The sequence below is a fragment of the Oncorhynchus kisutch genome, linkage group LG13, assembly GCF_002021735.2.
Source record: "Oncorhynchus kisutch isolate 150728-3 linkage group LG13, Okis_V2, whole genome shotgun sequence".
In the NCBI taxonomy this organism is placed as follows: Eukaryota; Metazoa; Chordata; class Actinopteri; order Salmoniformes; family Salmonidae; genus Oncorhynchus; species Oncorhynchus kisutch.
The window spans coordinates 795619-823049 of NC_034186.2; the positions used below are offsets into that span (position 1 = coordinate 795619).

The following is a 27431-nucleotide window of genomic DNA, read 5'->3' on the forward strand; positions in this document are numbered from 1 at the left end:
AGCAACTTAATGTACAGTGCATGTTTTGGTATGTGTATGATCCATGAGGGAATTAAACCCACAACCTTGAATTGTCTAGTGGGGTAAGCAGAAAACAATTGTTGCTGGAGTGAAGAGTTGTATTTTAGTGTGTTGAGTTGCTCAGTGGTTTCTCTCTCTGTCCTCAGTATTTTAGTGTGTTGAGTTGCTCAGTGGTTACTCTCTCTCTGTCCTCAGCATCTGGTAACGAGATGAGCGTTAGTCCTGGACGTCGCTTCATGATCGACCTGTTGGTCAGCAGTCTGATGGCGGACGGAGGGCTGGAGTCTGCTCTCAATGCTGCCATCACAGCTGAGCTACAGGTTGGTCACAGACAGCTGTTTGTCACTGAGTAGGGGAAACCTGGGCTTGAGTCTCAAATGGTTTCCTATTCCCTATTTAGTGCCCTACTTTTCACCACAGTCCCTAGGGCTCTGTTCAAATGTAGTGTACTATGTAGGGAATAGGGCTCTAAGAGCTTTACACACCAGGATTGTACAATATTTGCACATTTAATTGTTTTAATTCTTCAAGCGAGACAGACATGTTCAAGTCCGGTCCAAATTTAACTGGGCCACTCAGGAACCTTCAATGTTGTCTTGGTAACAACTCCAGTGTAGACTTGCCATAACAAAGGAGTTGAATACTTACCGACTCAACACATTTTACATTTTTTATTAATTTGTAAAAATGTCTAAAAACATAATTCCACTGATGTTATGGGGTATTGTGTGTGTGTGTGTGTAGGCCAGTGACACAATCTAAATTTAATTCATGTACATTTCTGTCTGTGAACACAACCAAATGGGTGTGAATCAGTCACTGTACAGTAAGTTCATGCAATGCCAACAAAAATGTACATATGACTCAATTATGGAAAAGTTGTCACTTTCAAGCCAACACGGAGGATTTAATACCTACAACAAGTAATTTATTCACCAACATGTAGTGATGATAATCAATACGATTGGCTTGATAAAGATGAGCAAAAAGAATACTATAAAATAAATTCTACTTTAATCAAAAGGGCGCCAATCATTTTAGACCTGACTATACATTAAAGTCTCTTTCCTCTCCAATTGTACAGCAGTCTTACAAATTCTATGCATTTTCATGCATGTCTTTTTGTCTCCGTGTGTGTTTTTATACTGGTGACAAATCCAAGTTGACTAAATTCTAATGATCCGTTGTCCACTAGGACATAGAGGCAAAGAAGGAGGCCCAGAAAGAGAAGGAGGTCGATGAGCAGGAGGCCAATGCCTCCACCATGCTGCGTTGCCGCACCACCCTGGACAAAGACCTCATCAACACCGGGATATACGAGTCAGCTGGGAAACAGAGCCTTCCTCTGGTCCAGCTCGTACAGCAGCTACTGAGGTGGGCAGTTAACACTGGACTGAGCTGGACATTTATTTTTGGGGAAGGATCAGAATCAAAACCCAGCAGCATACCGCCCTGCATACCACTGCTGGCTTAGCTCTGAAGCTAAGCAGGGTTGGTCCTGGTCGGCAGCATACCGCCCTGCATACCACTGCTGGCTTGCTTCTGAAGCTAAGCAGGGTTGGTCCTGGTCGGCAGCATACCGCCCTGCATACCACTGCTGGCTTGCTTCTGAAGCTAAGCAGGGTTGGTCCTGGTCAGAAGCATACCGCCCTGCATACCACTGCTGGCTTGCTTCTGAAGCTAAGCAGGGTTGGTCCTGGTCAGAAGCATACTGCCCTGCATACCACTGCTGGCTTGCTTCTGAAGCTAAGCAGGGTTGGTCCTGGTCAGTCCCTGGATGGGAGACCAGATGCTGCTGGTAGTGGTGTTGGAGGGCCAGTAGGAGGCACTCTTTCCTCTGGTCGGCAGTGATTGGGGACACTGTGTTGGGTGCCGTCTTTCGGATGGGACGTTAAACGGGTGTCCTGACTCTCTGTGGTCATTAAAGATCCCATGGCACTTATCGTAAGAGTAGGGGTGTTAACCCCCGGTGTCCTGGCTAAATTCCCAATCTGGCCCTCAAACCGTCACGGTCACCCAATAATCCCCAGTTTACAATTGGCTCATTCATCCCCCTCCTCTCCCCTGTAACTATTCCCCAGGTCAATGCTGTAAATGAGGTGTTCTCAGTCAACTTACCTGGTAAAATAATGGATAAATAAATAGATAATAATGCTTACCCTGACAAGGACCCGACTTCCATCGATCCCTTTTAGAAGCACCAGCAGGCCTGTATTGAGGAACAAAACCTGTTATTTTACCAGAAGATCTTGTATTCTTTATGGGTGTACCACGTAGAGTAGTCTCCTTGCGGGGTTTTACATCTCGCCAAATGTGGGGAATATTGTACAGAATCAACGTATTGCTTTGCTCCCTCAGGAACATCGCCTCTCAGACCATCGTTAGACTGAAGGACGTGGCCCGGAGGATATCTAGCGGGGTCGACACGGAGCACGTCAGTAAAGAACGCTCGGCCTCCCTCGACCTGTTGCTGCGCTTCCAGAGGCTGCTGGTCAGCAAACTCTACCTGGGGGTCAACGGCACCGAAAACACCAACGGATACAGTGAGTCATCACAGTCCTCCTTTGGGGTTTGAACGTTTAAGCGTTTTAACTAAATTTGTATCCTTAACTTTATTCCTAACCAAAAAACCTTTTTTGTTTTAGTTTTTCCCTACACAATGTAAATCACAGTGGAATTATCACAAAACACATTGTTTGCTGTGTTGTAGCCTACCTAGATAATAGGCTAGAAAGGCCTGGGGGAAGACATTGTGAGGAAGTATTTATACCCCTTAGACTTATTCTACAGTTTGTTGTTACAGCCTGAATTCTAAATTATTCAATATATTTTCCCCCCACCCATCTACACACAATACCTCACTACGTCATTGTCGTTAACAGTTGAAGAAAATGGCAGAGAATTATTTTATTTATTTATTTATTTACCTTTATTTAATGACAGCAGTGAAGTCCTGTATGGCAATACTTTGACCATTTAAATAAGAAGGAAATTCAATCTTTGAGGTGGAGTTGAGACCGAGTAGTACAGGTTTACTGCTGAACCGTCTGTAAGAGATGCAACGTGAGACCCAGTAGGACAGGTTTACTGCTGAACCGTCTGTAAGAGATGCAACGTGAGACCCGGTAGGACAGGTTTACTGCTGAACCGTCTGTAAGAAATGCAACGTGAGACCCAGTAGGACAGGTTTACTGCTGAACCGTCTGTAAGAGATGCAACGTGAGACCCAGTAGGACAGGTTTACTGCTGAACCGTCTGTAAGAGATGCAACGTGAGACCCAGTAGGACAGGTTTACTGCTGAACCGTCTGTAAGAGATGCAACGTGAGACCCAGTAGGACAGGTTTACTGCTGAACCGTCTGTAAGAAATGCAACGTGAGACCCAGTAGGACAGGTTTACTGCTGAACCGTCTGTAAGAGATGCAACGTGAGAACCAGTAGGACAGGTTTACTGCTGAAGCGTCTGTAAGAGATGCAACGTGAGACCCAGTAGGACAGGTTTACTGCTGAACCGTCTGTAAGAGATGCAACGTGAGACCCAGTAGGACAGGTTTACTGCTGAACCGTCTGTAAGAGATGCAACGTGAGACCCAGTAGGACAGGTTTACTGCTGAAGCGTCAAAGTGAGTCCTCGTTATGCAGGTTTAACAGATACTGTGGGTCCTCATTATGCAGGTTTAACAGATACTGTGGGTCCTCATTATGCAGGTTTAACAGATACTGTGGGTCCTCATTATGCAGGTTTAACAGATACCACGAGTCCTCGTTATGCAGGTTTAACAGATACAGTGAGTCCTCATGCAGGTTTAACAGATACTGTGAGTCCTCATTATGCAGGTTTAACAGATACTGTGAGTCCTTATTATGCAGGTTTAACAGATACTGTGAGTCCTCATTATGCAGGTTTAACAGATACTGTGAGTCCTCGTTATGCTGGTTTAACAGATACTGTGAGTCCTCGTTATGCAGGTTGTGTTAGCTAATCCAAGTTTATAATTTGAAAAGGCTAATTGATCATTAGAAAATCCTTATGTTAGCACATCTGATAACGGTTGTTCTTATTTAAAGAACCAATAAAACTGGTCTTCTTTACACAACTGAGCAAGAGGACAAGTACATTAGTGTCTAGTTTGAGAAACAGACTCCTCACCTGGTAGCGTCATTAAATAGTACCCGCAAAACACCAGACTCAACAAACTCTGCCAAGAAGGCCAGCACCTTAGAGTCGCCTCTTCACTGTTGACGTTGAGACTGGTGGTTTGTGGGTACTATTTAATGAAGCTGCTGTTAACCATTTATGTTTTTATATGTTTTTAATATCTGTAAGTCGACCAATGATATCAGGTTTCCCCGTCTGTATCCTTTGACACGATATAAACTAGTGACTCGCCGAGTTTGTCATTATACCCTGATGAAGACAGCTTCTCTGTCCAAAAGTTGGTTCATAGGTTATTCAATTACTTCACCTGAGCTCCTAGAGTGATGCTCTCCTTTATATTTTTCTAGTGTTCTACTCCGTGAGCTAAACAGGTGTAGGTTTCGTTCGCCTCCAGATGATTGATATTTATTGCCCATATTTCCTTCCTGCAGATCCAGAGCTGCTGGGTGTGGGGTCCCTGTTGAAGAAGTACATCGCCCTACTGTGTACTCACATTGGAGACATCCTCCCTGTGGCTACCAGCATAGCCTTCACTGGACACAGACACTTCAATGAACTGTCTCGGGTCATCGAGGGTGACCTCACTGGTTAGTAGTACTCTGGTTCTCGGGTCGTCGAGGGTGACCTCACTGGTTCGTAGTACTCTGGTTCTCGGGTCATCGAGGGTGACCTCACTGGTTAGTAGTACTCTGGTTCTCGGGTCGTCGAGGGTGACCTCACTGGTTAGTAGTACTCTGGTTCTCGGGTCGTCGAGGGTGACCTCACTGGTTAGTAGTACTCTGATTCTCGGGTCATCGAGGGTGACCTCACTGGTTAGTAGTACTCTGGTTCATCTAAGTCTGCCAGGCTGTACTCAGACCAGGGTTCGGATCAATTTAGGAATGAAACTGAAATTACAATTCCTTCCAATTTACTTTCTGAATTGATCAACCCTGACTCGTACCTGTTTTTGAGGTGGTATGATGTGAGAATGTGATATTTCTACCCAACGGGGTAAGCAGATGAACAAGGGTCTGTTTTTCCTCGTGGCCTGTAGGTGTTCTCCTCCCTGAGCTGGTGGTGTCCATCGTGTTGCTGCTGACCATGGACCCCGGCCTGATGCAGGAGACCGGCTCCATCCCTTTGCTGACTGGGCTGCTGGAGCACCTGGACCGCTTCAACCACCTGGCGCCTGGACACGAGAGGGACGACAACGAAGACCTGGCCTGGCCCGGCATCATGGGTACAGAGCCTCCTGGGGGGGAGGTCAGGGGACCAGGGTTGAAGAGTGTGGAATGACTGGTGAATTTAAACCTAGACTGGAGCATTTGGTAGGTTAAATGTGGAGCGTTTCAGTATGTTAGAATGTAACTAGTTGTGGGTTAGTGGTTAGTTGTGGTTAGAATGTAACTAGTTGTGGGTTAGTGGTTAGTTGTGGTTAGAATGTAACTAGTTGTGGGTTAGGGGTTAGTTGTGGTTAGAATGAAACTAGTTGTGGATTAGTGGTTAGTTGTGGTTAGAATGTAACTAGTTGTGAGAGGTGGGTTAGGGGTTAGTTGTGGTTAGATTGAAACTAGTTGTGGGTTAGTGGTTAGTTGTGATTAGAATGTAACTAGTTGTGTGAGCTGGGTTAGTGGTTATTTGTGGTTAGAATGTAACTAGTTGTGAGAGGTGGGTTAAGGGTTAGTTGTGGTTAGAATGTAACAAGTTGTGAGAGGTGGGTTAGGGGTTAGTTGTGGTTAGATTGAAACTAGTTGTGGGTTAGTGGTTAGTTGTGATTAGAATGTAACTAGTTGTGTGAGCTGGGTTAGTGGTTATTTGTGGTTATAATTATTATATTTTATTCAAATATGATATATGTTTGGGCTTCTTTGGGGTAATTTGCAGTCTACAAATGATTTGCAATTGTGTTCCGACCATCCGCGCAAGAATAAATCGGGCCCGCGGTTGAATCAAGTTGATGTTCCCCGGTTTAGTGTGTGGTGGGTTAGAATGTGACTAGTGAGTGGTGGGTTAGAATGTGACTAGTGAGTGGTGGGTTAGAATGTGACTAGTGAGTGGTGGGTTAGAATGTGAGGTTAGAATGTGACTAGTGAGTGGTGGGTTAGAATGTGACTAGTGTGTGGTGGGTTAGAATGTGACTAGTGAGTGGTGGGTTAGAATGTGACTAGTGTGTGGTGGGTTAGAATGTGACTAGTGTGTGGTGGGTTAGAATGTGACTAGTGAGTGGTGGGTTAGAATGTGAGGTTAGAATGTGACTAGTGAGTGGTGGGTTAGAATGTGACTAGTGAGTGGTGGGTTAGAATGTGACTAGTGAGTGGTGGGTTAGAATGTGACTAGTGTGTGGTGGGTTAGAATGTGACTAGTGAGTGGTGGGTTAGAATGTGACTAGTGAGTGGTGGGTTAGAATGTGACTAGTGAGTGGTGGGTTAGAATGTGACTAGTGAGAGTGGTGGGTTAGAATGTGACTAGTGAGAGTGGTGGGTTAGAATGTGACTAGTGAGTGGTGGGTTAGAATGTGACTAGTGAGTGGTGGGTTAGAATGTGACTAGTGAGTGGTGGGTTAGAATGTGACTAGTGTGTGGTGGGATAGAATGTGAGGTTAGAATGTGACTAGTGAGTGGTGGGTTAGAATGTGACTAGTGAGTGGTGGGTTAGAATGTGACTAGTGAGTGGTGGGTTAGAATGTGACTAGTGAGTGGTAGGTTAGAATGTGACTAGTGAGTGGTGGGTTAGAATGTGACTAGTGAGTGGTGGGATAGAATGTGACTAGTGTGTGGTGGGTTAGAATGTGACTAGTGAGTGGTGGGTTAGAATGTGACTAGTGAGTGGTGGGTTAGAATGTGACTAGTGAGTGGTGGGTTAGAATGTGACTAGTGAGTGGTGGGTTAGAATGTGACTAGTGAGTGGTGGGTTAGAATGTGACTAGTGTGTGGTGGGTTAGAATGTGACTAGTGAGTGGTGGGTTAGAATGTGACTAGTGAGTGGTGGGTTAGAATGTGACTAGTGAGTGGTGGGTTAGAATGTGACTAGTGAGTGGTGGGTTAGAATGTGACTAGTGAGTGGTGGGTTAGAATGTGACTAGTGAGTGGTGGGTTAGAATGTGACTAGTGAGTGGTGGGTTAGAATGTGACTAGTGAGTGGTGGGTTAGAATGTGACTAGTGAGTGGTGGGTTAGAATGTGACTAGTGAGTGGTGGGATAGAATGTGAGGTTAGAATGTGACTAGTGAGTGGTGGGTTAGAATGTGACTAGTGTGTGGTGGGATAGAATGTGAGGTTAGAATGTGACTAGTGAGTGGTGGGTTAGAATGTGACTAGTGTGTGGTGGGATAGAATGTGACTAGTGTGTGGTGGGATAGAATGTGACTAGTGTGTGGTGGGATAGAATGTGAGGTTAGAATGTGACTAGTGAGTGGTGGGTTAGAATGTGACTAGTGTGTGGTGGGATAGAATGTGACTAGTGTGTGGTGGGATAGAATGTGAGGTTAGAATGTGACTAGTGAGTGGTGGGTTAGAATGTGACTAGTGAGTGGTGGGTTAGAATGTGACTAGTGTGTGGTGGGTTAGAATGTGAGGTTAGAATGTGACTAGTGAGTGGTGGGTTAGAATGTGAGGTTAGAATGTGACTAGTGAGTGGTGGGTTAGAATGTGAGGTTAGAATGTGACTAGTGAGTGGTGGGTTAGAATGTGAGGTTAGAATGTGACCCGTGTGTGTCTGCTGCGACAGGCTCGTTCTTCACAGGGCAGAGCTCGAAGAACAATGAGGAGATGTCTCTGATCCGCAAGGCCGACCTGGAAAACCACAACAAAGATGGCGGCTTCTGGACCGTCGTGGACGGGAAAGTCTACGACATCAAAGACTTCCAGGCCCAGTCGCTCACTGGGAACAGCATTCTGGGTATGGAACTGAGAAATACTTGACTGTTGTATTGTGGTAGAGGTATTGTGATCGACTGCATTTTTTATGGTTTCAGAGTTGTCTTTTACCATTCTATACTTATTTGATTACATTTAATTTTGACTGATGTAATTTATTCTTCAATGTGTATTGTGGCGTAACCTGTCCCCTCCTTTATAGCCCAGTTGACAGGAGAAGACCCTGTTGTTGCGTTGGAAGCAGCCCTGCAGTTTGAGAACACCAGGGTGTCTATGCAGGCTTTCTGTGTTGGCCAGTACATAGAGGTGTGTTTTCATCCTTACTTCTTCAGAGCTGTTACACTTCTCACTGTTGTTCTTTTGTCTTTGATTAGTCTTGGAACAGATTTTGAATAGTCTTTGAAAAGTCTCAGAATAGTCCCCGAACAGGCGTTGAACATTGAAACAATCTCGGTACAGTATCAGAACAGTAATTAAAAAGAAAATTGTATATCCGTTCCCTGTGTCCTCTCTCCGTTCCCTGTGTCCTCTCTCGGTTTCCTGTGTCCTCCAGCCCAACCAGGAGACAGTGACCACCCCAGACCTGAGCAGCCTGTGCTCCCCCCTCATCGACACAGAGAGGAACCTGGGACTCCTGCTGGGCCTCCACGCCTCTTACCTGGCCAACAGCACCCCCCTGTCACCCATGGAGATAGAATGTGCCAGTGAGTAACCCTGACCTCTGACCTCTAACTCCTGTCTGACCCTGATCTTGCCCCTGACCTGTTGTCCATGGAGATAATGTGCTAGTCAGTGACCCTGACATGTTGCCATGGAGATAATGTGCTAGTCAGTGACCCTGGCCTGTTGTCATGGAGATACTGTGTTAGTCAGTAACCCTGACCTGTTGTCATGGAGATAATGTGCTAGTCAGTACATCAGTCAGTGCATCATCATATTTTTGATGGAACTTGGTGGACAGGTTTCAGATTGTGTTGTTGAACTCACAGGGCTGCTTTCCTAGAAACAGATTGAGCGATTTTTAAAATCGAGGCTCAATCTGTCATGCTGTTTGAGATTGATTCATCTGATCAGTTCCAGCACGTTACCTCTCTCTCATCAGAATGGCTCCAGTCGTCCATCTTCCAAGGTGGTCTGCAAACCAGTCAGATCCACTACAACTACAACGAGGAGAAGGATGAGGACCACTGCTGGTTGCCGGGAACACCAGATAAGATGTACTCCCGCTGGCTCACCCTCAGCGACCACGCCCAGCCCTTCTTACAGGCTATCGCTGACAACACCACTCAGGACCACACTGTGAAGGTTAGGGGCCGAGGGGTTAGGGGCCGAGGGGTTAGGGGCCGAGGGGTTAGGGGCCCGGGGGTTTGGGGCTGATGGGTTAGGGGCCGAGGGGTTAGGGGCCCGGGAGTTGGGGGTCGAGGGGTTAGGGGATTAGGGGCCGAGGGTTTAGGGGCCCGGGGGTTAGGGGCCGAGGGGTTAGGGGCCTAGGGTTTAGGGGCCGGGGGTTTAGGGGCCGAGGGGTTAGGGGCCCGGGGGTTAGGGGCCCGGGGGTTAGGGGGCGAGGGGTTAGGGGCCGGGGGTTAGGGGCCCGGGGGTTAGGGGCCGGGGGTTAGGGGCCCGGGGGTTAGGGGCCGAGGGGTTTGGGGCCCGGGGGTTAGGGGCCGAGGGGTTAGGGGCCCTGGGGTTAGGGGCCGAGGGGCCCGGGGGTTAGGGGCCCGGGGGTTAGGGGCAGAGGGGTTAGGGGGCCGGGGGTTAGGGGACCGGGGGTTAGGGGCCGAGGGGCCCGGGGGTTAGGGGCCGAGGGGTTAGGGGCCCGGGGGTTAGGGGCCGAGGGGTTAGGGGCCCGGGGGTTAGGGGCCCGGGGGTTAGGGGCCGAGGGGTTAGGGGCCCGGGGGTTAGGGGCCGAGGGGTTAGGGGCCCGGGGGTTAGGGGCCGGGGGTTTGGGGCCCGGGGGTTAGGGGCCGAGGGGTTAGGGGCCCGGGGGTTAGGGGCCGAGGGGTTAGGGGCCCGGGGGTTAGGGGCCGGGGGTTTGGGGCCGGGGGTTAGGGGCCGAGGGGTTAGGGGCCCGGGGGTTAGGGGCCGGGGGTTTGGGGCCCGGGGGTTAGGGGCCGGGGGTTTGGGGCCCGGGGGTTAGGGGCCGAGGAAGGCAGGTTTAGGGTAATAATCATACATTTCAGATTTCTGAAACACTGGTTACACCCTATCCACTGGTTACACCCTATCCACTGGTTACACCCTATCCACTGGTTACACCCTATCCACTGGTTACACCCTATCCACTGGTTACACCCTATCCACTGGTTACACCCTATCCACTGGTTACACCCTATCCCATGTCCTTGGAGCCGGACAGTCCCGTGGTTCACGTATCCCCTGGCAGCTTTAGTTATGTGCTCCTGTTTCCTCTTCCTTGTCGTGTGTGTGTGCGTGCCACCTGTCTACCTACAGCGTCTTGGTGTTTTTCTGTTGCAGGACTTCCTGTGCCAAATGGAGCGGTGCTGTAAACAGTACCACCTCATCACGCCCATCACCTTCCCCCTGGAGCACCCTGTGGAGGAAGTAGGCCGTCTGCTTCTCTGCTGCCTGCTCAAACACCAGGACCTCGGTAACCTAGCAACCACACTGTTACTGTGTGTGTTAGTTACTGGTGTGTGTGTGTGTGTAGTAACAGAGGGTAGGGGTCATACTGTCTATGTAGTAACAGAGGGTTGGGGTCATACAGAGGGTAGGGGTCATAATGTCTATGTAGTAACAGAGGGTAGGGGTCATACTGTCTATGTAATAACAGAGGGTTGAGGTCATACAGAGGGTAGGGGTCATACTGTCTGTAGTAACAGAGGGTAGGGGTCATACAGAGGGTAGGGGTCATACTGTCTATGTAGTAACAGAGGGTTGGGGTCATACAGAGGGTAGGGGTCATACTGTCTATGTAGTAACAGAGGGTAGGGGTCATACTGTCTATGTAGTAACAGAGGGTAGGGGTCATACTGTCTATGTAGTAACAGAGGGTAGGGGTCATACTGTCTATGTAGTAACAGAGGGTAGGGGTCATACTGTCTATGTAGTAACAGAGGGTTGGGGTCATACAGAGGGTAGGGGTCATAATGTCTATGTAGTAACAGAGGGTAGGGGTCATACTGTCTATGTAGTAACAGAGGGTAGGGGTCATACTGTCTATGTAGTAACAGAGGGTAGGGGTCATACTGTCTATGTAGTAACAGAGGGTTGGGGTCATACAGAGGGTAGGGGTCATAATGTCTATGTAGTAACAGAGGGTAGGGGTCATACTGTCTATGTAGTAACAGAGGGTAGGGGTCATACAGAGGGTAGGGGTCATACTGTCTGTAGTAACAGAGGGTAGGGGTCATACTGTCTATGTAGTAACAGAGGGTAGGGGTCATACAGAGGGTAGTGGTCATACTGTCTATGTAGTAACAGAGGGTAGGGGTCATACAGAGGGTAGGGGTCATACGGTCTATGTAGTAACAGAGGGTAGGGGTCATACTGTCTATGTAGTAACAGAGGGTTGGGGTCATACAGAGGGTAGGGGTCATACTGTCTATGTAGTAACAGAGGGTTGGGGTCATACAGAGGGTAGGGGTCATACTGTCTATGTAGTAACAGAGGGTTGGGGTCATACAGAGGGTAGGGGTCATACTGTCTATGTAGTAACAGAGGGTTGGGGTCATACAGAGGGTAGGGGTCATACTGTCTATGTAGTAACAGAGGGTAGGGGTCATACTGTCTATGTAGTAACAGAGGGTTGGGGTCATACAGAGGGTAGGGGTCATACTGTCTATGTAGTAACAGAGGGTTGGGGTCATACAGAGGGTAGGGGTCATACTGTCTATGTAGTAACAGAGGGTAGGGGTCATACTGTCTATGTAGTAACAGAGGGTTGGGGTTATACAGAGGGTAGGGGTCATACTGTCTATGTAGTAACAGAGGGTAGGGGTCATACAGAGGGTAGGGGTCATACAGAGGGTAGGGGTCATACTGTCTATGTAGTAACAGAGGGTAGGGGTCATACAGAGGGTAGGGGTCATACAGAGGGTAGGGGTCATACAGAGGGTAGGGGTCATACTGTCTATGTAGTAACAGAGGGTAGGGGTCATACAGAGGGTAGGGGTCATACAGAGGGTAGGGGTCATACTGTCTATGTAGTAACAGAGGGTAGGGGTCATACAGAGGGTAGGGGTCATACTGTCTATGTAGTAACAGAGGGTAGGGGTCATACAGAGGGTAGGGGTCATACAGAGGGTAGGGGTCATACAGAGGGTAGGGGTCATACAGAGGGTAGGGGTCATACAGAGGGTAGGGGTCATACAGAGGGTAGGGGTCATACTGTCTATGTAGTAACAGAGGGTAGGGGTCATACAGAGGGTAGGGGTCATACAGAGGGTAGGGGTCATACAGAGGGTAGGGGTCATACTGTCTATGTAGTAACAGAGGGTAGGGGTCATACAGAGGGTAGGGGTCATACAGAGGGTAGGGGTCATACAGAGGGTAGGGGTCATACAGAGGGTAGGGGTCATACAGAGGGTAGGGGTCATACAGAGGGTAGGGGTCATACAGAGGGTAGAGGTCATACTGTCTATGTAGTAACATTTTTTTTTTTTTTTTGAAGTTCTCTAGTTTATCAAGTGATTTGATTGGTCACTGGGTGATTGACGGCAGCGTCTGGCCCTCTCATAGGTCACATCGCCCTTTCCCTCGTCAACCAATGTGCCTTGGGCGTGGAGCAGGGGAAGCAGAGGTCCCTCCCCAGATCTGTGATTGATGTGTGTCGCATGGTGTACCAGGCTAAGTGCTCTTTAATCAAGGTATACTTCATACCTGCCTATCATTTCATCCTAAATAGAAAAAGTCATTCCATGTTATTCTGTAGCCTGGTCCCAGGTCTGTTTGTGCTGTATAGCCAACTCTTATCATAGAAGTTGCCTTTACAGCAGTAACAGATCTGGGGCCAGGCTAGTGATTGTAGGTCCTGGGTTTGGTATTTGGGGGTAGAGACAGTGTCTTTCTCTCTCTCCTCGTTGTTCCAGACCCACCAGGAGCAGGGTCGTAGTTATAAGGAGGTCTGTGCTCCTGTCATCGAGAGGCTGCGCTTCCTGTTCAACGAGCTGCGTCCTGCCGTGAGCAGCGACCTCTCCATCGTGTCCAAGCTGAAGCTGCTCAGCGCCCAGCCGCGCTGGAAGAGGATCACACAGAAGCTCATCAGAGACTGCAGGAAGAAGAGAGGTAGTTACTGGCCTCAGAAGGGTTATTAATGGCACTCGTTGTGTCATTGTGACGGCCGAGATGACCAAAACATCAATGATTTGTTTTACTACTGCGCCTGTTTCTCCCGCATGTCATTAATGTAAAGGGTTAGCCTGGTATGGTGTGTGTCTATTGTGTTGATTTTCTATGTCTGCTGTTGAAGTGCCTAAGAAGTCTGAGTCGGCAGATGTAGTAGAGGAGCCAAAACTAGAGAATGAAGGGACCAATGAGGAGGAGCTCTGTGTCCCCATAAGCCCTGCCCCCACAGACAGAAAACCACCCACCAACAAGACACCCAAGGTGTGCCCCTCTCTCTCTCTCTCTCTCTCTTTCTCTCTCTCTCCTTCCTCTCTCTCTCTCTCTCTCTTTCTCTCTCTCTCCTTCCTCTCTCTCTCTCTCTCTCTTTCTCTCTCTCTCCTTCCTCTCTCTCTCTCTCTCTCTCTCTCTCCTTCCTCTCTCTCTCTCTCCTTCCTCTCTCTCTCTCTCCTTCCTCTCTCTCCTTCTGCTCTCTCTCTCTCTCTCTCTTTCTCTCTCTCTCCTTCCTCTCTCTCTCTCTCTCTCTCTCTCTCTCCTTCCTCTCTCTCTCTCTCCTTCCTCTCTCTCTCTCTCCTTCCTCTCTCTCCTTCTGCTCTCTCGCTCTCACTCTCTCCTTCTGCTGTTTCTAAAGTCATGCCCCTCTATCCCACTCCTCTCCTTCATCCTGAATAGAGGTGTGATCTGCCATGTCAGTTGTATTGCTGTGTGTTGTCTAGCAGCAGGATAGGCTGGCTCCTCTCCTCAACACGGTTGCTCACGTCCAGAAGTTTAAGTGGCTGAAGCACAGTGTCCAGGGAGTCTTCTCTACCTCCAGCCTCATGGGGACCATCGTAGAGTTCGCTCTGAAGGAGGAGCCACTCGACGTGGAGAAGATGAGGAAGTGTCTTCTCAAACAGGTGCAGAATGGGACACTGACATTACCATTCAAGTACATTTTGTTTTTGTGCTGGGTGGACCAGCGGTCAGAATTCTATTTCTGTAGGTCCGTATCAGACAGGAGGGAAGAACACGGTTCTGTAGGGCGAATTAATGTCTACCTGTGAAGGTGGAGGGACAGGGAAGACCATTATGGGTGAATATTAAAGGGACATTACACTCCCAAATCTAATTTCGCAAATCTCAAATGTTGATTTATGTCCAATTGAATCCATATCCCTGTCATCAGTTGTTTAAAGGGGAGAGAAGTGATTATGATGAGGTAGCAGGATTATGAATGAAATGAGGTAGCAGGATTATGAATGAAATGAGGTAGCAGGATTATGAATGAAATGAGGTAGGAGGATTATGAATGAAATGAGGTAGCAGGACTATGAATGAAATGAGGTAGCAGGACTATGAATGAAATGAGGTAGCAGGATTATGAATGAAATGAGGTAGCAGGATAGTGAATGAAATGAGGTAACGTAAACTCGTACATCGCCTTGGTCCGTACAATTGCCCTTATTTTAGCGCCACAAAAAGGTAATACTTCCAGATCAACTGTAATGTCAATACCATTACAGTAGAATCAATTACATGACCTAAACGCTGCCCGTTTCTGCATAATTCAACAAGGCAAAGAGCCCCGTCGGGTCTTTTTAAAAATAGCGGGTGGGGAAGCAAAACTAATGCGTGATAGTGAGAAGGAGAGAGATGTTAATTAAACTAATGCGTGATAGTGAGAAGGAGAGATGTCGTGTGGGAAAATAGCTTTTTTCACTAGATCTGTCCAACTTCTCACCTTATCGCCTCTAAAATGTAAATAAACACTATAAAGTTTATATAATGTGTCATTACATACCTATTTGAAGGTTTGTGTCGAATTTGAATCGGGTTTTTAGGGCGGTGCTAAAGTGATCTTAGAAGTGAACAGCGGCTTTGAGAATGATGATCGCATGCAATGATCGCATGCAAATGACTAGGTAACCCCCCTTACCCCCGTCACTGTCCATTTCTTGTTTTTAAAGGATGAGAGAAGTGCTACATCTGGTGGAGAGAGACTGTAAGACAGAAATAGTTGCTTTATGCGTGCTGTACGTTACGACATGACACGTCACGATGTAACGGAGGGTCCGTTTTTTCAACTTTTCTCCAATACTATAGAGCCATTACCACGTCGATCAACGCTTGTATAGAAACCTAGTTCACACCCTCGGTTTTGAAGTCAACACAGTCGCTACTGTCCCATTAGTTTTCTTTGTAGCCTCGTTTAAATGTTGCGGTTGCGCAAATTTGTACTGAAGGGGGTGAGTTTACGTTAGCAGGATTATGAATGAAATGAGGCAGCAGGATTATGAATGAAATGAGGTAGCAGGACTGTGAATTAAATGAGGTAGCAGGATAGTGAGGAAGATGAGGTAGCAGGATAGTGAGGAAGATGAGGTAGCAGGATAGTGAGGAAAGATGAGGTAGCCAGATGTTGAGAAAGATGGGGTAGCAGGATGGTGAGAAAGATGAGGTAGCAGGATGGTGAGAAAGATGAGGTGGCAGGATGATGAGGAAGATGAGGTAGCAGGAAAGTGAGGAAGATGAGGTAGCAGGATTATGAATGAAATGAGGAAGCAGAGGTTCGGCTGGAGGTTTAGGGTTAGTTGCTTTGGTGTTTCTAATGTTGCTATTATATTCTCCAGTTGGAACGTGCTGAGGTTCGGCTGGAGGGCATCGACACCATGCTGAAGCTGGTCTCTAAGAGCTTCTTGCTGCCCTCTGTCCAGTATGCCATGCTGTGTGGCTGGCAGAGGGTCATACCTGAGGGGACCAACATCGGGTACATGCCACTGGTTTTACAGTTGTTTCTGAGTTGGAAAGGATGTCTGTTGAGGAGCCTGAGACATGGCTGTGGACCCGGAGGAGGAATTTACCATGTCTCGCGGCAGCTGTGGAACCTGTCTGATTTAATGCATGTTTAGTTGTGTATATGTGTGTGTTAGTTACTGATGTGTGTGTGTGTGTGTTACTGGTGTGTGTGTGTGTGTGTGTGTGTTACTGGTTTGTGTGTGTGTGTTAGTTACTGGTGTGTGTGTGTGTGTTAGTTACTGTGTGTTGTGTACCTCAGGGAGCCGCTGTCTGACTGTCTGAAAGACGTTGGTCTGATCCCTCCCTTCAACCGCATGCTGTTAGAGGTCACCTTCGGGAAGCTCTACTCCTGGTCCATCCAGAACCTACGCAACATCCTGCTGGAGGCCAGCGGCAGCTTTAATCAACTGGGTGAGCTAACACGGCTCCACGTAGCCTTTAGTAGAGGCTACTAACACGGCTCCACGTAGCCTTTAGTAGAGGCTACTAACACGGCTCCACGTAGCCTTTAGTAGAGGCTACTAACACGGCTCCACGTAGCCTTTAGTAGAGGCTACTAACACGGCTCCACGTAGCCTTTAGTAGAGGCTACTAACACGGCTCCACGTAGCCTTTAGTAGAGGCTACTAACACGGCTCCACGTAGCCTTTAGTAGAGGCTACTAACACGGCTCCACGTAGCCTTTAGTAGAGGCTACTAACACGGCTCCACGTAGCCTTTAGTAGAGGCTACTAACACGGCTCGTCATGACCTAACTCTGTCACTCTGGGTTGTGACCATGTGGGAAGTATGACCTAACTCTGTCACTCTGGGTTGTGACCATGTGTGTTCCCAGGTGTACAGCCCGTCCCTCTCCAGACCATTACCAATGAGAACCCGGCCGGCCCCAGTCTGGGCACCATCCCTCAGGCCCGTTTCCTTCTCTCCATGCTCCACATGCTGTCTCTGAAACACGGGGCCAACAGCCTCGCTCTGCTGCTTAACTCTGGAACTCTGGCTCTCACACAGAGCATCCTCCGGCTCATAGGTGAGGATGGGCAGCGTGGAGTATGTCCTTTCAGACTCATATAGGCGTACACACACACACACACACACACAGAGTTATTGATGATAGTCTGTTATTGACTATTGTTTCCAGGCCCCAGTACAGACAGCAGTGAGGAGGAGCTGGGGTCAAGAGGTCACGGGGGGTCAGCTACGGTACTGGAGGAGAGCCGAAAGGAGGCGACCCCCACTCCCCTGCCCGCCTCAGGGCCTGAACTTGCCGCCATGATGAAGATCGGAACCAGGGTGATGAGAGGACTGGACTGGAAGTGGGGAGATCAGGTCAATTACTGTAGTACTACTGGTGTACTACTATTATTACTACTACTATTAATACTACTAGTTTATACTGATTAACTAAGTATGAGGAGACTGGACTGGAAGTGGGGAGATCAGGTCAATTACTAATCTGCAGCAGCTACTCTTCTTTGGGTTTATTATAGATCCCCATTAGTTCCTGCCGAGGCAGCAGCTACTCTTCTTTGGGTTTATTATAGATCCCCATTAGTTCCTGCCAAGGCAGCAGCTACTCTTCCTGGGGTTTATTATGGATCCCCATTAGTTCCTGCCAAGGCAGCAGCTACTCTTCCTGGGGTTTATTATGGATCCCCATTAGTTCCTGCCAAGGCAGCAGCTACTCTTCCTGGGGTTTATTATGGATCCCCATTAGTTCCTGCCAAGGCAGCAGCTACTCTTCCTGGGGTTTATTATGGATCCCCATTAGTTCCTGCCAAGGCAGCAGCTACTCTTCCTGGGGTTTATTATGGATCCCCATTAGTTCCTGCCAAGGCAGCAGCTACTCTTCCTGGGGTTTATTATGGATCCCCATTAGTTCCTGCCAAGGCAGCAGCTACTCTTCCTGGGGTTTATTATGGATCCCCATTAGTTCCTGCCAAGGCAGCAGCTACTCTTCCTGGGGTTTATTATGGATCCCCATTAGTTCCTGCCAAGGCAGCAGCTACTCTTCCTGGGGTTTATTATGGATCCCCATTAGTTCCTGCCAAGGCAGCAGCTACTCTTCCTGGGGTTTATTATGGATCCCCATTTAGTTCCTGCCAAGGCAGCAGCTACTCTTCCTGGGGTTTATTATGGATCCCCATTAGTTCCTGCCAAGGCAGCAGCTACTCTTCCTGGGGTTTATTATGGATCCCCATTAGTTCCTGCCAAGGCAGCAGCTACTCTTCCTGGGGTTTATTATGGATCCCCATTAGTTCCTGCCAAGGCAGCAGCTACTCTTCCTGGGGTTTATTATGGATCCCCATTAGTTCCTGCCAAGGCAGCAGCTACTCTTCCTGGGGTTTATTATGGATCCCCATTAGTTCCTGCCAAGGCAGCAGCTACTCTTCCTGGGGTTTATTATGGATCCCCATTAGTTCCTGCCAAGGCAGCAGCTACTCTTCCTGGGGTTTATTATGGATCCCCATTAGTTCCTGCCAAGGCAGCAGCTACTCTTCCTGGGGTTTATTATGGATCCCCATTAGTTCCTGCCAAGGCAGCAGCTACTCTTCCTGGGGTTTATTATGGATCCCCATTAGTTCCTGCCAAGGCAGCAGCTACTCTTCCTGGGGTTTATTATGGATCCCCATTAGTTCCTGCCAAGGCAGCAGCTACTCTTCCTGGGGTTTATTATGGATCCCCATTAGTTCCTGCCAAGGCAGCAGCTACTCTTCCTGGGGTTTATTATGGATCCCCATTAGTTCCTGCCAAGGCAGCAGCTACTCTTCCTGGGGTTTATTATGGATCCCCATTAGTTCCTGCCAAGGCAGCAGCTACTCTTCCTGGGGTTTATTATGGATCCCCATTAGTTCCTGTCAAGGCAGCAGCTACTCTTCCTGGGGTTTATTATGGATCCCCATTAGTTCCTGTCAAGGCAGCAGCTACTCTTCCTGGGGTTTATTATGGATCCCCATTAGTTCCTGCCAAGGCAGCAGCTACTCTTCCTGGGGTTTATTATGGATCCCCATTAGTTCCTGCCAAGGCAGCAGCTACTCTTCCTGGGGTTTATTATGGATCCCCATTAGTTCCTGCCAAGGCAGCAGCTACTCTTCCTGGGGTTTATTATGGATCCCCATTAGTTCCTGTCAAGGCAGCAGCTACTCTTCCTGGGGTTTATTATGGATCCCCATTAGTTCCTGCCAAGGCAGCAGCTACTCTTCCTGGGGTTTATTATGGATCCCCATTAGTTCCTGCCAAGGCAGCAGCTACTCTTCCTGGGGTTTATTATGGATCCCCATTAGTTCCTGCCAAGGCAGCAGCTACTCTTCCTGGGGTTTATTATGGATCCCCATTAGTTCCTGCCAAGGCAGCAGCTACTCTTCCTGGGGTTTATTATGGATCCCCATTAGTTCCTGCCAAGGCAGCAGCTACTCTTCCTGGGGTTTATTATGGATCCCCATTAGTTCCTGTCAAGGCAGCAGCTACTCTTCCTGGGGTTTATTATGGATCCCCATTAGTTCCTGCCAAGGCAGCAGCTACTCTTCCTGGGGTTTATTATGGATCCCCATTAGTTCCTGCCAAGGCAGCAGCTACTCTTCCTGGGGTTTATTATGGATCCCCATTAGTTCCTGCCAAGGCAGCAGCTACTCTTCCTGGGGTTTATTATGGATCCCCATTAGTTCCTGCCAAGGCAGCAGCTACTCTTCCTGGGGTTTATTATGGATCCCCATTAGTTCCTGCCAAGGCAGCAGCTACTCTTCCTGGGCTTTAGGTGAGGCAGATGAACCTGTAGCCATATTACTCCAACAGTATTTAACATGAGATCCTCTCTAAGCTTTACAGGAATGTGGTTCTGAATATAAACAGCAACACCTCCACCATTGGCATTTCTGTCTTTTCTCTAAATGTTATAACCATGTATTGCTACCATTGTATCATCAAATGTATTATCTAAGTGAGTTACAGAGATTGTCAGAATATGAATGTCAAATGTGCAAGGTGGCCATAAAAATAAACGTGGGGTTTTGGGTGCGGGCTGTTTCCCAATGTTGGAAGAGGGGTCTGAGTGAAAAAGTTTGAGAACCCTTGTGCTAAATGACTAAAATGTTAGTCTCTGTGTAGGACGGTCCTGCGCCGGGTCTGGGCCGGGTGATAGGGGAGCTGGGTGAGGATGGGTGGATTAGGGTCCAGTGGGATACCAGCAGTACCAACTCCTACAGGATGGGGAAGGAGGGAAAATACGACCTGAAACTGTCAGAGCCCCCGCCTGCGTCCCAGCCTGCTACTGAAGACTCTGACACCGAGGATGACACCGGTCAGTATATATGCACCCCCTGGTCAGTACATATTCACCCCCTGGTCAGTACATATGCACCCCCTGGTCAGTACATATGCACCCCCTGGTCAGTACATATGCACCCCCTGGTCAGTACATATGCACCCCCTGGTCAGTACATATGCACCCCCTGGTCAGTATATATACACCCCCTGGTCAGTATATATACACCCCCTGGTCAGTATATATACACCCCCTGGTCAGTGTATATATACACCCCCTGATGCAATCAAATCAGTTAAATTAGATGTCTTAAGGCCTACATCAACAACGATCAAAGCAAGGCCTTCACAGTGTGTAGAAAGTAAGGTGAAATAACATGTCAGACAGACCTTTTCTCTAATGTATATTCCTGTGTGTGTACTAGAAGGAGAGGTGCTGGATAAGAGTTCCCACCCTACAGCCATGTTGTTAACCAGCACAGTGAACCTGTTGAAGACCCTGTCTCTGTCTGCTGGGATCTACTCCGAGGTGATGCAGACAGACGCCACACGGACCCTCTGTGGTCTTCTCCGCATGCTGGTGGAGAGTGGAGCCAACGATAAGACCGGTAACTCATTTGATCTCAAGGAAGAGGCGCTGTAATCACTCAGCCCGGAGAAATGTCTGTCTGACCTCTACCCTCAGGTTGTCCATCTCACCGGCTGGTGTCCAGGGAGCAGCATCGTAGCTGGTGTACTCTCTGTCCTGACCTCTGACCTCTACCCTCAGGTTCTCACCGGCTGGTGTCCAGGGAGCAGCATCGTAGCTGGTGTACTCTCTGTCCTGACCTCTGACCTCTACCCTCAGGTTCTCACCGGCTGGTGTCCAGGGAGCAGCATCGTAGCTGGTGTACTCTCTGTCCTGACCTCTGACCTCTACCCTCAGGTTCTCACCGGCTGGTGTCCAGGGAGCAGCATCGTAGCTGGTGTACTCTCTGTCCTGACCTCTGACCTCTACCCTCAGGTTCTCACCGGCTGGTGTCCAGGGAGCAGCATCGTAGCTGGTGTACTCTCTGTCCTGACCTCTGACCTCTACCCTCAGGTTCTCACCGGCTGGTGTCCAGGGAGCAGCATCGTAGCTGGTGTACTCTCTGTCCTGACCTCTGACCTCTACCCTCAGGTTCTCACCGGCTGGTGTCCAGGGAGCAGCATCGTAGCTGGTGTACTCTCTGTCCTGACCTCTGACCTCTACCCTCAGGTTCTCACCGGCTGGTGTCCAGGGAGCAGCATCGTAGCTGGTGTACTCTCTGTCCTGACCTCTGACCTCTACCCTCAGGTTCTCACCGGCTGGTGTCCAGGGAGCAGCATCGTAGCTGGTGTACTCTCTGTCCTGACATCTGACCTCTACCCTCAGGTTGTCCATCTCACCGGCTGTTGTCCAGGGAGCAGCATTGTAGCTGGTGTACTCTCTGTCCTGACCTCTGACCTCTACCCTCAGGTTGTCCATCTCACCGGCTGGTGTCCAGGGAGCAGCATCGTAGCTGGTGTACTCTCTGTCCTGACCTCTGAACTCTACCCTCAGGTTGTCCATCTCACCGGCTGGTGTCCAGGGAGCAGCATCGTAGCTGGTGTACTCTGGGTTTCATCCGCAGCGTGGCCCTCCAGCCTCAGATGTGTTCTTCTCTCAGTACTTCAGCCTGGATCGGTCTGCTGATCCGCATCGTAGAGGGACAACAGTCCTGTAATGCTGTTACTCTGCAGAGACAGGTAAGACCACCTTGATGTTGGTCAATAAAAGACTGGTGGTGATGTCCTGCTGGTGCTGGAGAAGCTCTGCCTTTGTTACCAGTGAAGACTGGTGGTGATGTCCTGCTGGTGCTGGGGAAGCTCTGTCTTTGGTACCAGTAAAGACTGATGGTGATATCCTGCTGGTGCTGGGGGAGCTCTGTCTTTCGTACCAGTAAAGACTGGTGGTGGTGATGTCCTGCTGGTGCTGGGGAAGCTCTGTCTTTGGTACCAGTCAAACTGGCCTCCATCAGGTACCAGAGAGACAGTACAGGCCTCCATCAGGCTCCAGAGAGACAGTACAGGCCTCCATCAGGCTCCAGAGAGACAGTACAGGCCTCCATCAGGCTCCAGAGAGACAGTACAGGCCTCCATCAGGCTCCAGAGAGACAGTACAGGCCTCCATCATGCTCCAGAGAGACAGTACAGGCCTCCATCACGCTCCAGAAGGGACTGAATAGAGAGGGAGATTACCAAGAGGCATGTCCCTTACACGGTCTCCTCCTCCCTGTCTCCAGATGTCTAACTGATTTTGGCTCTGCGTCCTGGCTCTGCATCCTGGTTCTGTGTCCTGGCTCTGCGTCTGCTTTATAGAGATGGCTAAACGAGCCATTCCCCTTATCCCGTGTCCATATTATTCTGTGTGTAACGGGTGTCTCCTCCCTGTCTCCAGATCCTGGCTCTGCGTCTGCTGCAGGCCGTGCTCCCCTCTTGGGACAAGATGGAGAGATCTCAGGACATGAAGTTCCTGGTGGAAAAACTCTTTGGATTCCTAGGGTGTCTACTACGCTCCTGCTCTTCTGACCTGCCCCTGCTCAGAGGTATGTACCCTAACCCATGACCCCTAACCTCTCACCCTGATCCTAAACTCTTTGGTTTCCTGGGTTGTCTACTTAGCTCTTCTGACTTGCCCCTGCTCTGATATATGTACCCTCATCCGTGACCCCTAACCCCTCACCCTGATCCTAAACTCTTGGTTTCCTGGGTTGTCTACTTCGCTCTTCTGACTTGCCCCTGCTCTGATATATGTACCCTCATCTGTGACCCCTAACCCCTCACCCTGATCCTAAACTCTTTGGTTTCCTGGGTTGTCTACTGCGCTCCTCTGACCTTCCCCTGCTCAGAGGTATGTACCCTAACCCGGGACCCCTAACCCCTCACCCTGATCCTAAACTCTTTGGTTTCCTTGGTTGTCTACTGCGCTCCTCTGACCTTCCCCTGCTCAGAGGTATGTACCCTAACCCGGGACCCCTAACCTCTCACCCTGATCCTAAACTCTTTGGTTTCCTGGGTTGTCTACTGCGCTCCTCTGACCTTCCCCTGCTCAGAGGTATGTACCCTAACCCGGGACCCCTAACCTCTCACCCTGATCCTAAACTCTTTGGTTTCCTGGGTTGTCTACTGCTCAGATATGTTTAGGTTTAATCCAACTTCATGAACCCCCTCAGGACAAATGAAGGCATGAAAGACCAAGAATATCCTCCATGTACAAGACCAAGAGCAGCAGCGTATTCACGTAGAACATTCCCTCAGAGTAACTTCATCTGCTTTCTGTTGTCTGTTCTTTGTCATAACATGTCTTCCTGTCCCTGTCACAGAGGGCTCTCTGAGACGCAGGAAGTCCCGACCCCAGGCCTCTCTGACAGCCAGTCACAGCAGTACACTGGCTGAGGAGATAGTTGCTGTGCTGCGCACGCTGCACTCCCTGGGCCAATGGAACGCTCTGCTCAACGACTATATCAACTGTCAACTCAGCTGTATAGGAGATGTGATGGCCGGACGACACTCTGACACGGTACTCACGTTTTACTGCACTATGGGCCCGTTTCCCAGACACACATTAAGTCCTGGACTAAAAAGCTCTTTCAACGGAGAATCTGCAACTGAAAATGCTTTTTATATTTATGATGTGATGATGACTTCATGTGGGAGTAGCAGCGCTTAGTGTATGTTCAAGAGAGATTTCGCCCTCAGGATCAACTTCAGTTTCCCAATCTCACTGTTGTATAACTCTTCACGACCCTTATGGCAGGGTTCTAACGTCCATCATGTTGACTTTACTCTTCTTTATGCATCGTAGAAAATATCACCGTATAATATGTTCTCTCTCTGTGTGTCTCTGTTCCTCTCTCTGTCCCTCTCTCTGTCCCTCTCTCTGTCCCTCTCTCTGTCCCTCTCTCTCTGTCCCTCTCTCTGTCCTCCTCTCTCTGTCTCTGTCTCTGTCCTCCTCTCTCTGTCTCTCTCTCTCTCTGTCTCTCTCTCTGTCCTCCTCTCTCTGTCCTCCTCTCTCTGTCCTCCTCTCTCTGTCCTCCTCTCTCTGTCCTCCTCTCTCTGTCCTCCTCTCTCTGTCCTCCTCTCTCTCTCTCTCTCTCTCTCTGTCCTCCTCTCTGTCTCTCTGTCCCTAGACTCTCCTGGAGGAGTACTTTCCTGACTCGGAGGGCCCCAGGGTGGGTAGTCTGATGGCCGTGCTGGCTGTGATCGGGGGCATTGACGGGAGGCTGAGGCTGGGTGGACAGGTCATCCATGAGGAGTATGGAGAGGGAACGGTCACACGCATCACACCTAAAGGACGAATCACAGTGCAGTTTCATGAGATGAGGACATGTCGGGTCTGCCTGCTCAGCCAACTCAAACCAGTAGGTGTTTTGCTGTTCACACACTCACACACAGTCTTGTACAGCTAACCTTGTGGGGACCCACAATTCAGTCCCATTCAAAATCCTATTTTCCCTGAACATAACCCTAGCTCCTAATCCTAACCCTAAAACTAACCCTAGCTCCTAATCCTAGCTCCTAATCCTAGCTCCTAACCCTAGCTCCTAACCCTTAACGTAATTCTAACCTTAAACCTAAACCGCCTAGAAATAGCGTTAGACCTCGTAGGGACTTCTGGTCCCCACAAGAATAGGCCAACACGTCCACACACACACACACCATTATCTCCAGGTCTTGTTGTAATAACCCTGTGTCTGTCCTCCAGCTACCAGTAGTGTCGTTCAGTGTTCAGAACCTTCCCTTCTCTGACTCCATGTTGGTTGTCTGGGCTCAACTGGTTAACCTGGCCGGCAGCAAGCTGGAGAAACACCGCCTGAAGAAGTCTCTCAGCCGCGGACTCACAGGTATCCACAGAATCACTGTCTGAGTCACAAACTGTGGTGGTTAACTCTCTGAATCACTGAGTCACAAACTGTATAGTAGTTAACTCTCTGAATCAATGAGTCACAAACTGTATAGTAGTTAACTCTGAATCAATGAGTCACAAACTGTATAGTAGTTAACTCTGAATCACTGAGTCACAAACTGTATAGTAGTTAACTCTCTGAATCACTGAGTCACAAACTGTGTAGTAGTTAACTCTCTGAATCACTGAGTCACAAACTGTATAGTAGTTAACTCTGAATCACTGAGTCACAAACTGTATAGTAGTTAACTCTCTGAATCAATGAGTCACAAACTGTATAGTAGTTAACTCTCTGAATCACTGAGTCACAAACTGTATAGTAGTTAACTCTGAATCACTGAGTCACAAACTAGTAGTTAACTCTCTGAATCACTGAGTCACAAACTAGTAGTTAACTCTCTGAATCACTGAGTCACAAACTGTATAGTAGTTAACTCTCTGAATCAATGAGTCACAAACTGTATAGTAGTTAACTCTCTGAATCAATGAGTCACAAACTGTATAGTAGTTAACTCTCTGAATCACTGAGTCACAAACTAGTAGTTAACTCTCTGAATCACTGAGTCACAAACTGTATAGTAGTTAACTCTCTGAATCAATGAGTCACAAACTGTATAGTAGTTAACTCTCTGAATCACTGAGTCACAAACTAGTAGTTAACTCTCTGAATCACTGAGTCACAAACTGTATAGTAGTTAACTCTGAATCACTGAGTCACAAACTGTATAGTAGTTAACTCTCTGAATCAATGAGTCACAAACTGTATAGTAGTTAACTCTCTGAATCACTGAGTCACAAACTGTATAGTAGTTAACTCTCTGAATCAATGAGTCACAAACTGTATAGTAGTTAACTCTCTGAATCACTGAGTCACAAACTGTATAGTAGTTAACTCTGAATCACTGAGTCACAAACTAGTAGTTAACTCTCTGAATCACTGAGTCACAAACTGTATAGTAGTTAACTCTGAATCACTGAGTCACAAACTGTATAGTAGTTAACTCTCTGAATCACTGAGTCACAAACTGTATAGTAGTTAACTCTCTGAATCACTGAGTCACAAACTGTATAGTAGTTAACTCTCTGAATCAATGAGTCACAAACTGTATAGTAGTTAACTCTCTGAATCACTGAGTCACAAACTGTATAGTAGTTAACTCTGAATCACTGAGTCACAAACTAGTAGTTAACTCTCTGAATCACTGAGTCATGCATGGTGGAGTCTGGAGCTCATGTACTGACCTCACTGCAAACCAGGGGTGAAATGATTTAATGAGATAAATGTAAAACAAATCAAGTTGAGTTCACAGTTAGAAAAGTAACAGGAAGGAACGATATAAACCAGTATTTTGGGTTCAAACCGGTTCAGTGTTGGGTTCCAACTGCTGCTACAAACACACTGGAACCAGACACCTGCTGTCTTCAGTTCAGTGTGTTTACTATAATGTTCTGGCTGAGACAATGAACTTTACATCCTGCTGCCTTTCTGGCCGTGTTCTGCTTAGTGCTGTGGTACATGATGCCTTTCTGGCCGTGTTCTGCTTAGTGCTGTGGTACATGATGCCTTTCTGGCCGTGTTCTGCTTAGTGCTGTGGTACATGATGCCTTTCTGGCCGTGTTCAGCTTAGTGATGTGGTACATGATGCCTTTCTGGCCGTGTTCTGCTTAGTGCTGTGGTACATGATGCCTTTCTGGCCGTGTTCTGCTTAGTGCTGTGGTACATGATGCCTTTCTGGCCGTGTTCTGCTTAGTGCTGTGGTACATGATGTCTTTCTGGCCGTGTTCTGCTTAGTGCTGTGGTACATGGTGTGGTGGGTTCCTGTTGTCTTTCTGGCCGTGTTCTGCTTAGTGCTGTGGTACATGGTGTGGTGGGTTCCTGTTGTCTTTCTGGCCGTGTTCTGCTTAGTGCTGTGGTACATGGTGTGGTGGGTTCCTGTTGTCTCTCTGGCCGTGATCTGCTTAGTGCTGTGGTACATGATGTCTTTCTGGCCGTGTTCTGCTTAGTGCTGTGGTACATGGTATGGTGGGTTCCTGTTGAATGGTTCTTTATGCCTCACTAACCTGGGCTAACCTGACTCAACCCCCTGTTAGTCTCTCATCCTAACTTTATTTCACAC

At 48.4% G+C, this 27431-nt stretch overlaps 1 protein-coding gene across 10 annotated transcripts in view; it reads left to right on the forward strand.

Moving 5' to 3' along the window:
* herc2 (HECT and RLD domain containing E3 ubiquitin protein ligase 2) overlaps positions 1-27431 on the forward strand; it is a 183060-nt gene that overhangs the window by 55868 nt on the left and 99761 nt on the right. For 8 of the 10 annotated variants that reach the window (XM_031838148.1, XM_031838142.1, XM_031838141.1 and 5 more), the window contains 25 exons: positions 217-341; positions 1217-1395; positions 2380-2564; positions 4612-4767; positions 5217-5402; positions 7888-8058; positions 8239-8342; positions 8590-8740; positions 9139-9341; positions 10512-10644; positions 12735-12862; positions 13085-13280; positions 13465-13601; positions 14054-14233; positions 15947-16083; positions 16372-16523; positions 16948-17139; positions 17251-17438; positions 20214-20406; positions 20795-20977; positions 21931-22115; positions 22807-22954; positions 23732-23928; positions 24539-24769; positions 25114-25252. In XM_031838148.1, the coding sequence (XP_031694008.1) occupies positions 217-341; positions 1217-1395; positions 2380-2564; positions 4612-4767; positions 5217-5402; positions 7888-8058; positions 8239-8342; positions 8590-8740; positions 9139-9341; positions 10512-10644; positions 12735-12862; positions 13085-13280; positions 13465-13601; positions 14054-14233; positions 15947-16083; positions 16372-16523; positions 16948-17139; positions 17251-17438; positions 20214-20406; positions 20795-20977; positions 21931-22115; positions 22807-22954; positions 23732-23928; positions 24539-24769; positions 25114-25252 (4179 nt within the window). The remainder of the gene's footprint in view (positions 1-216; positions 342-1216; positions 1396-2379; positions 2565-4611; positions 4768-5216; positions 5403-7887; positions 8059-8238; positions 8343-8589; positions 8741-9138; positions 9342-10511; positions 10645-12734; positions 12863-13084; positions 13281-13464; positions 13602-14053; positions 14234-15946; positions 16084-16371; positions 16524-16947; positions 17140-17250; positions 17439-20213; positions 20407-20794; positions 20978-21930; positions 22116-22806; positions 22955-23731; positions 23929-24538; positions 24770-25113; positions 25253-27431) is intronic. The other 2 variants (XM_031838143.1, XM_031838140.1) reach the window with 2 other exon arrangements.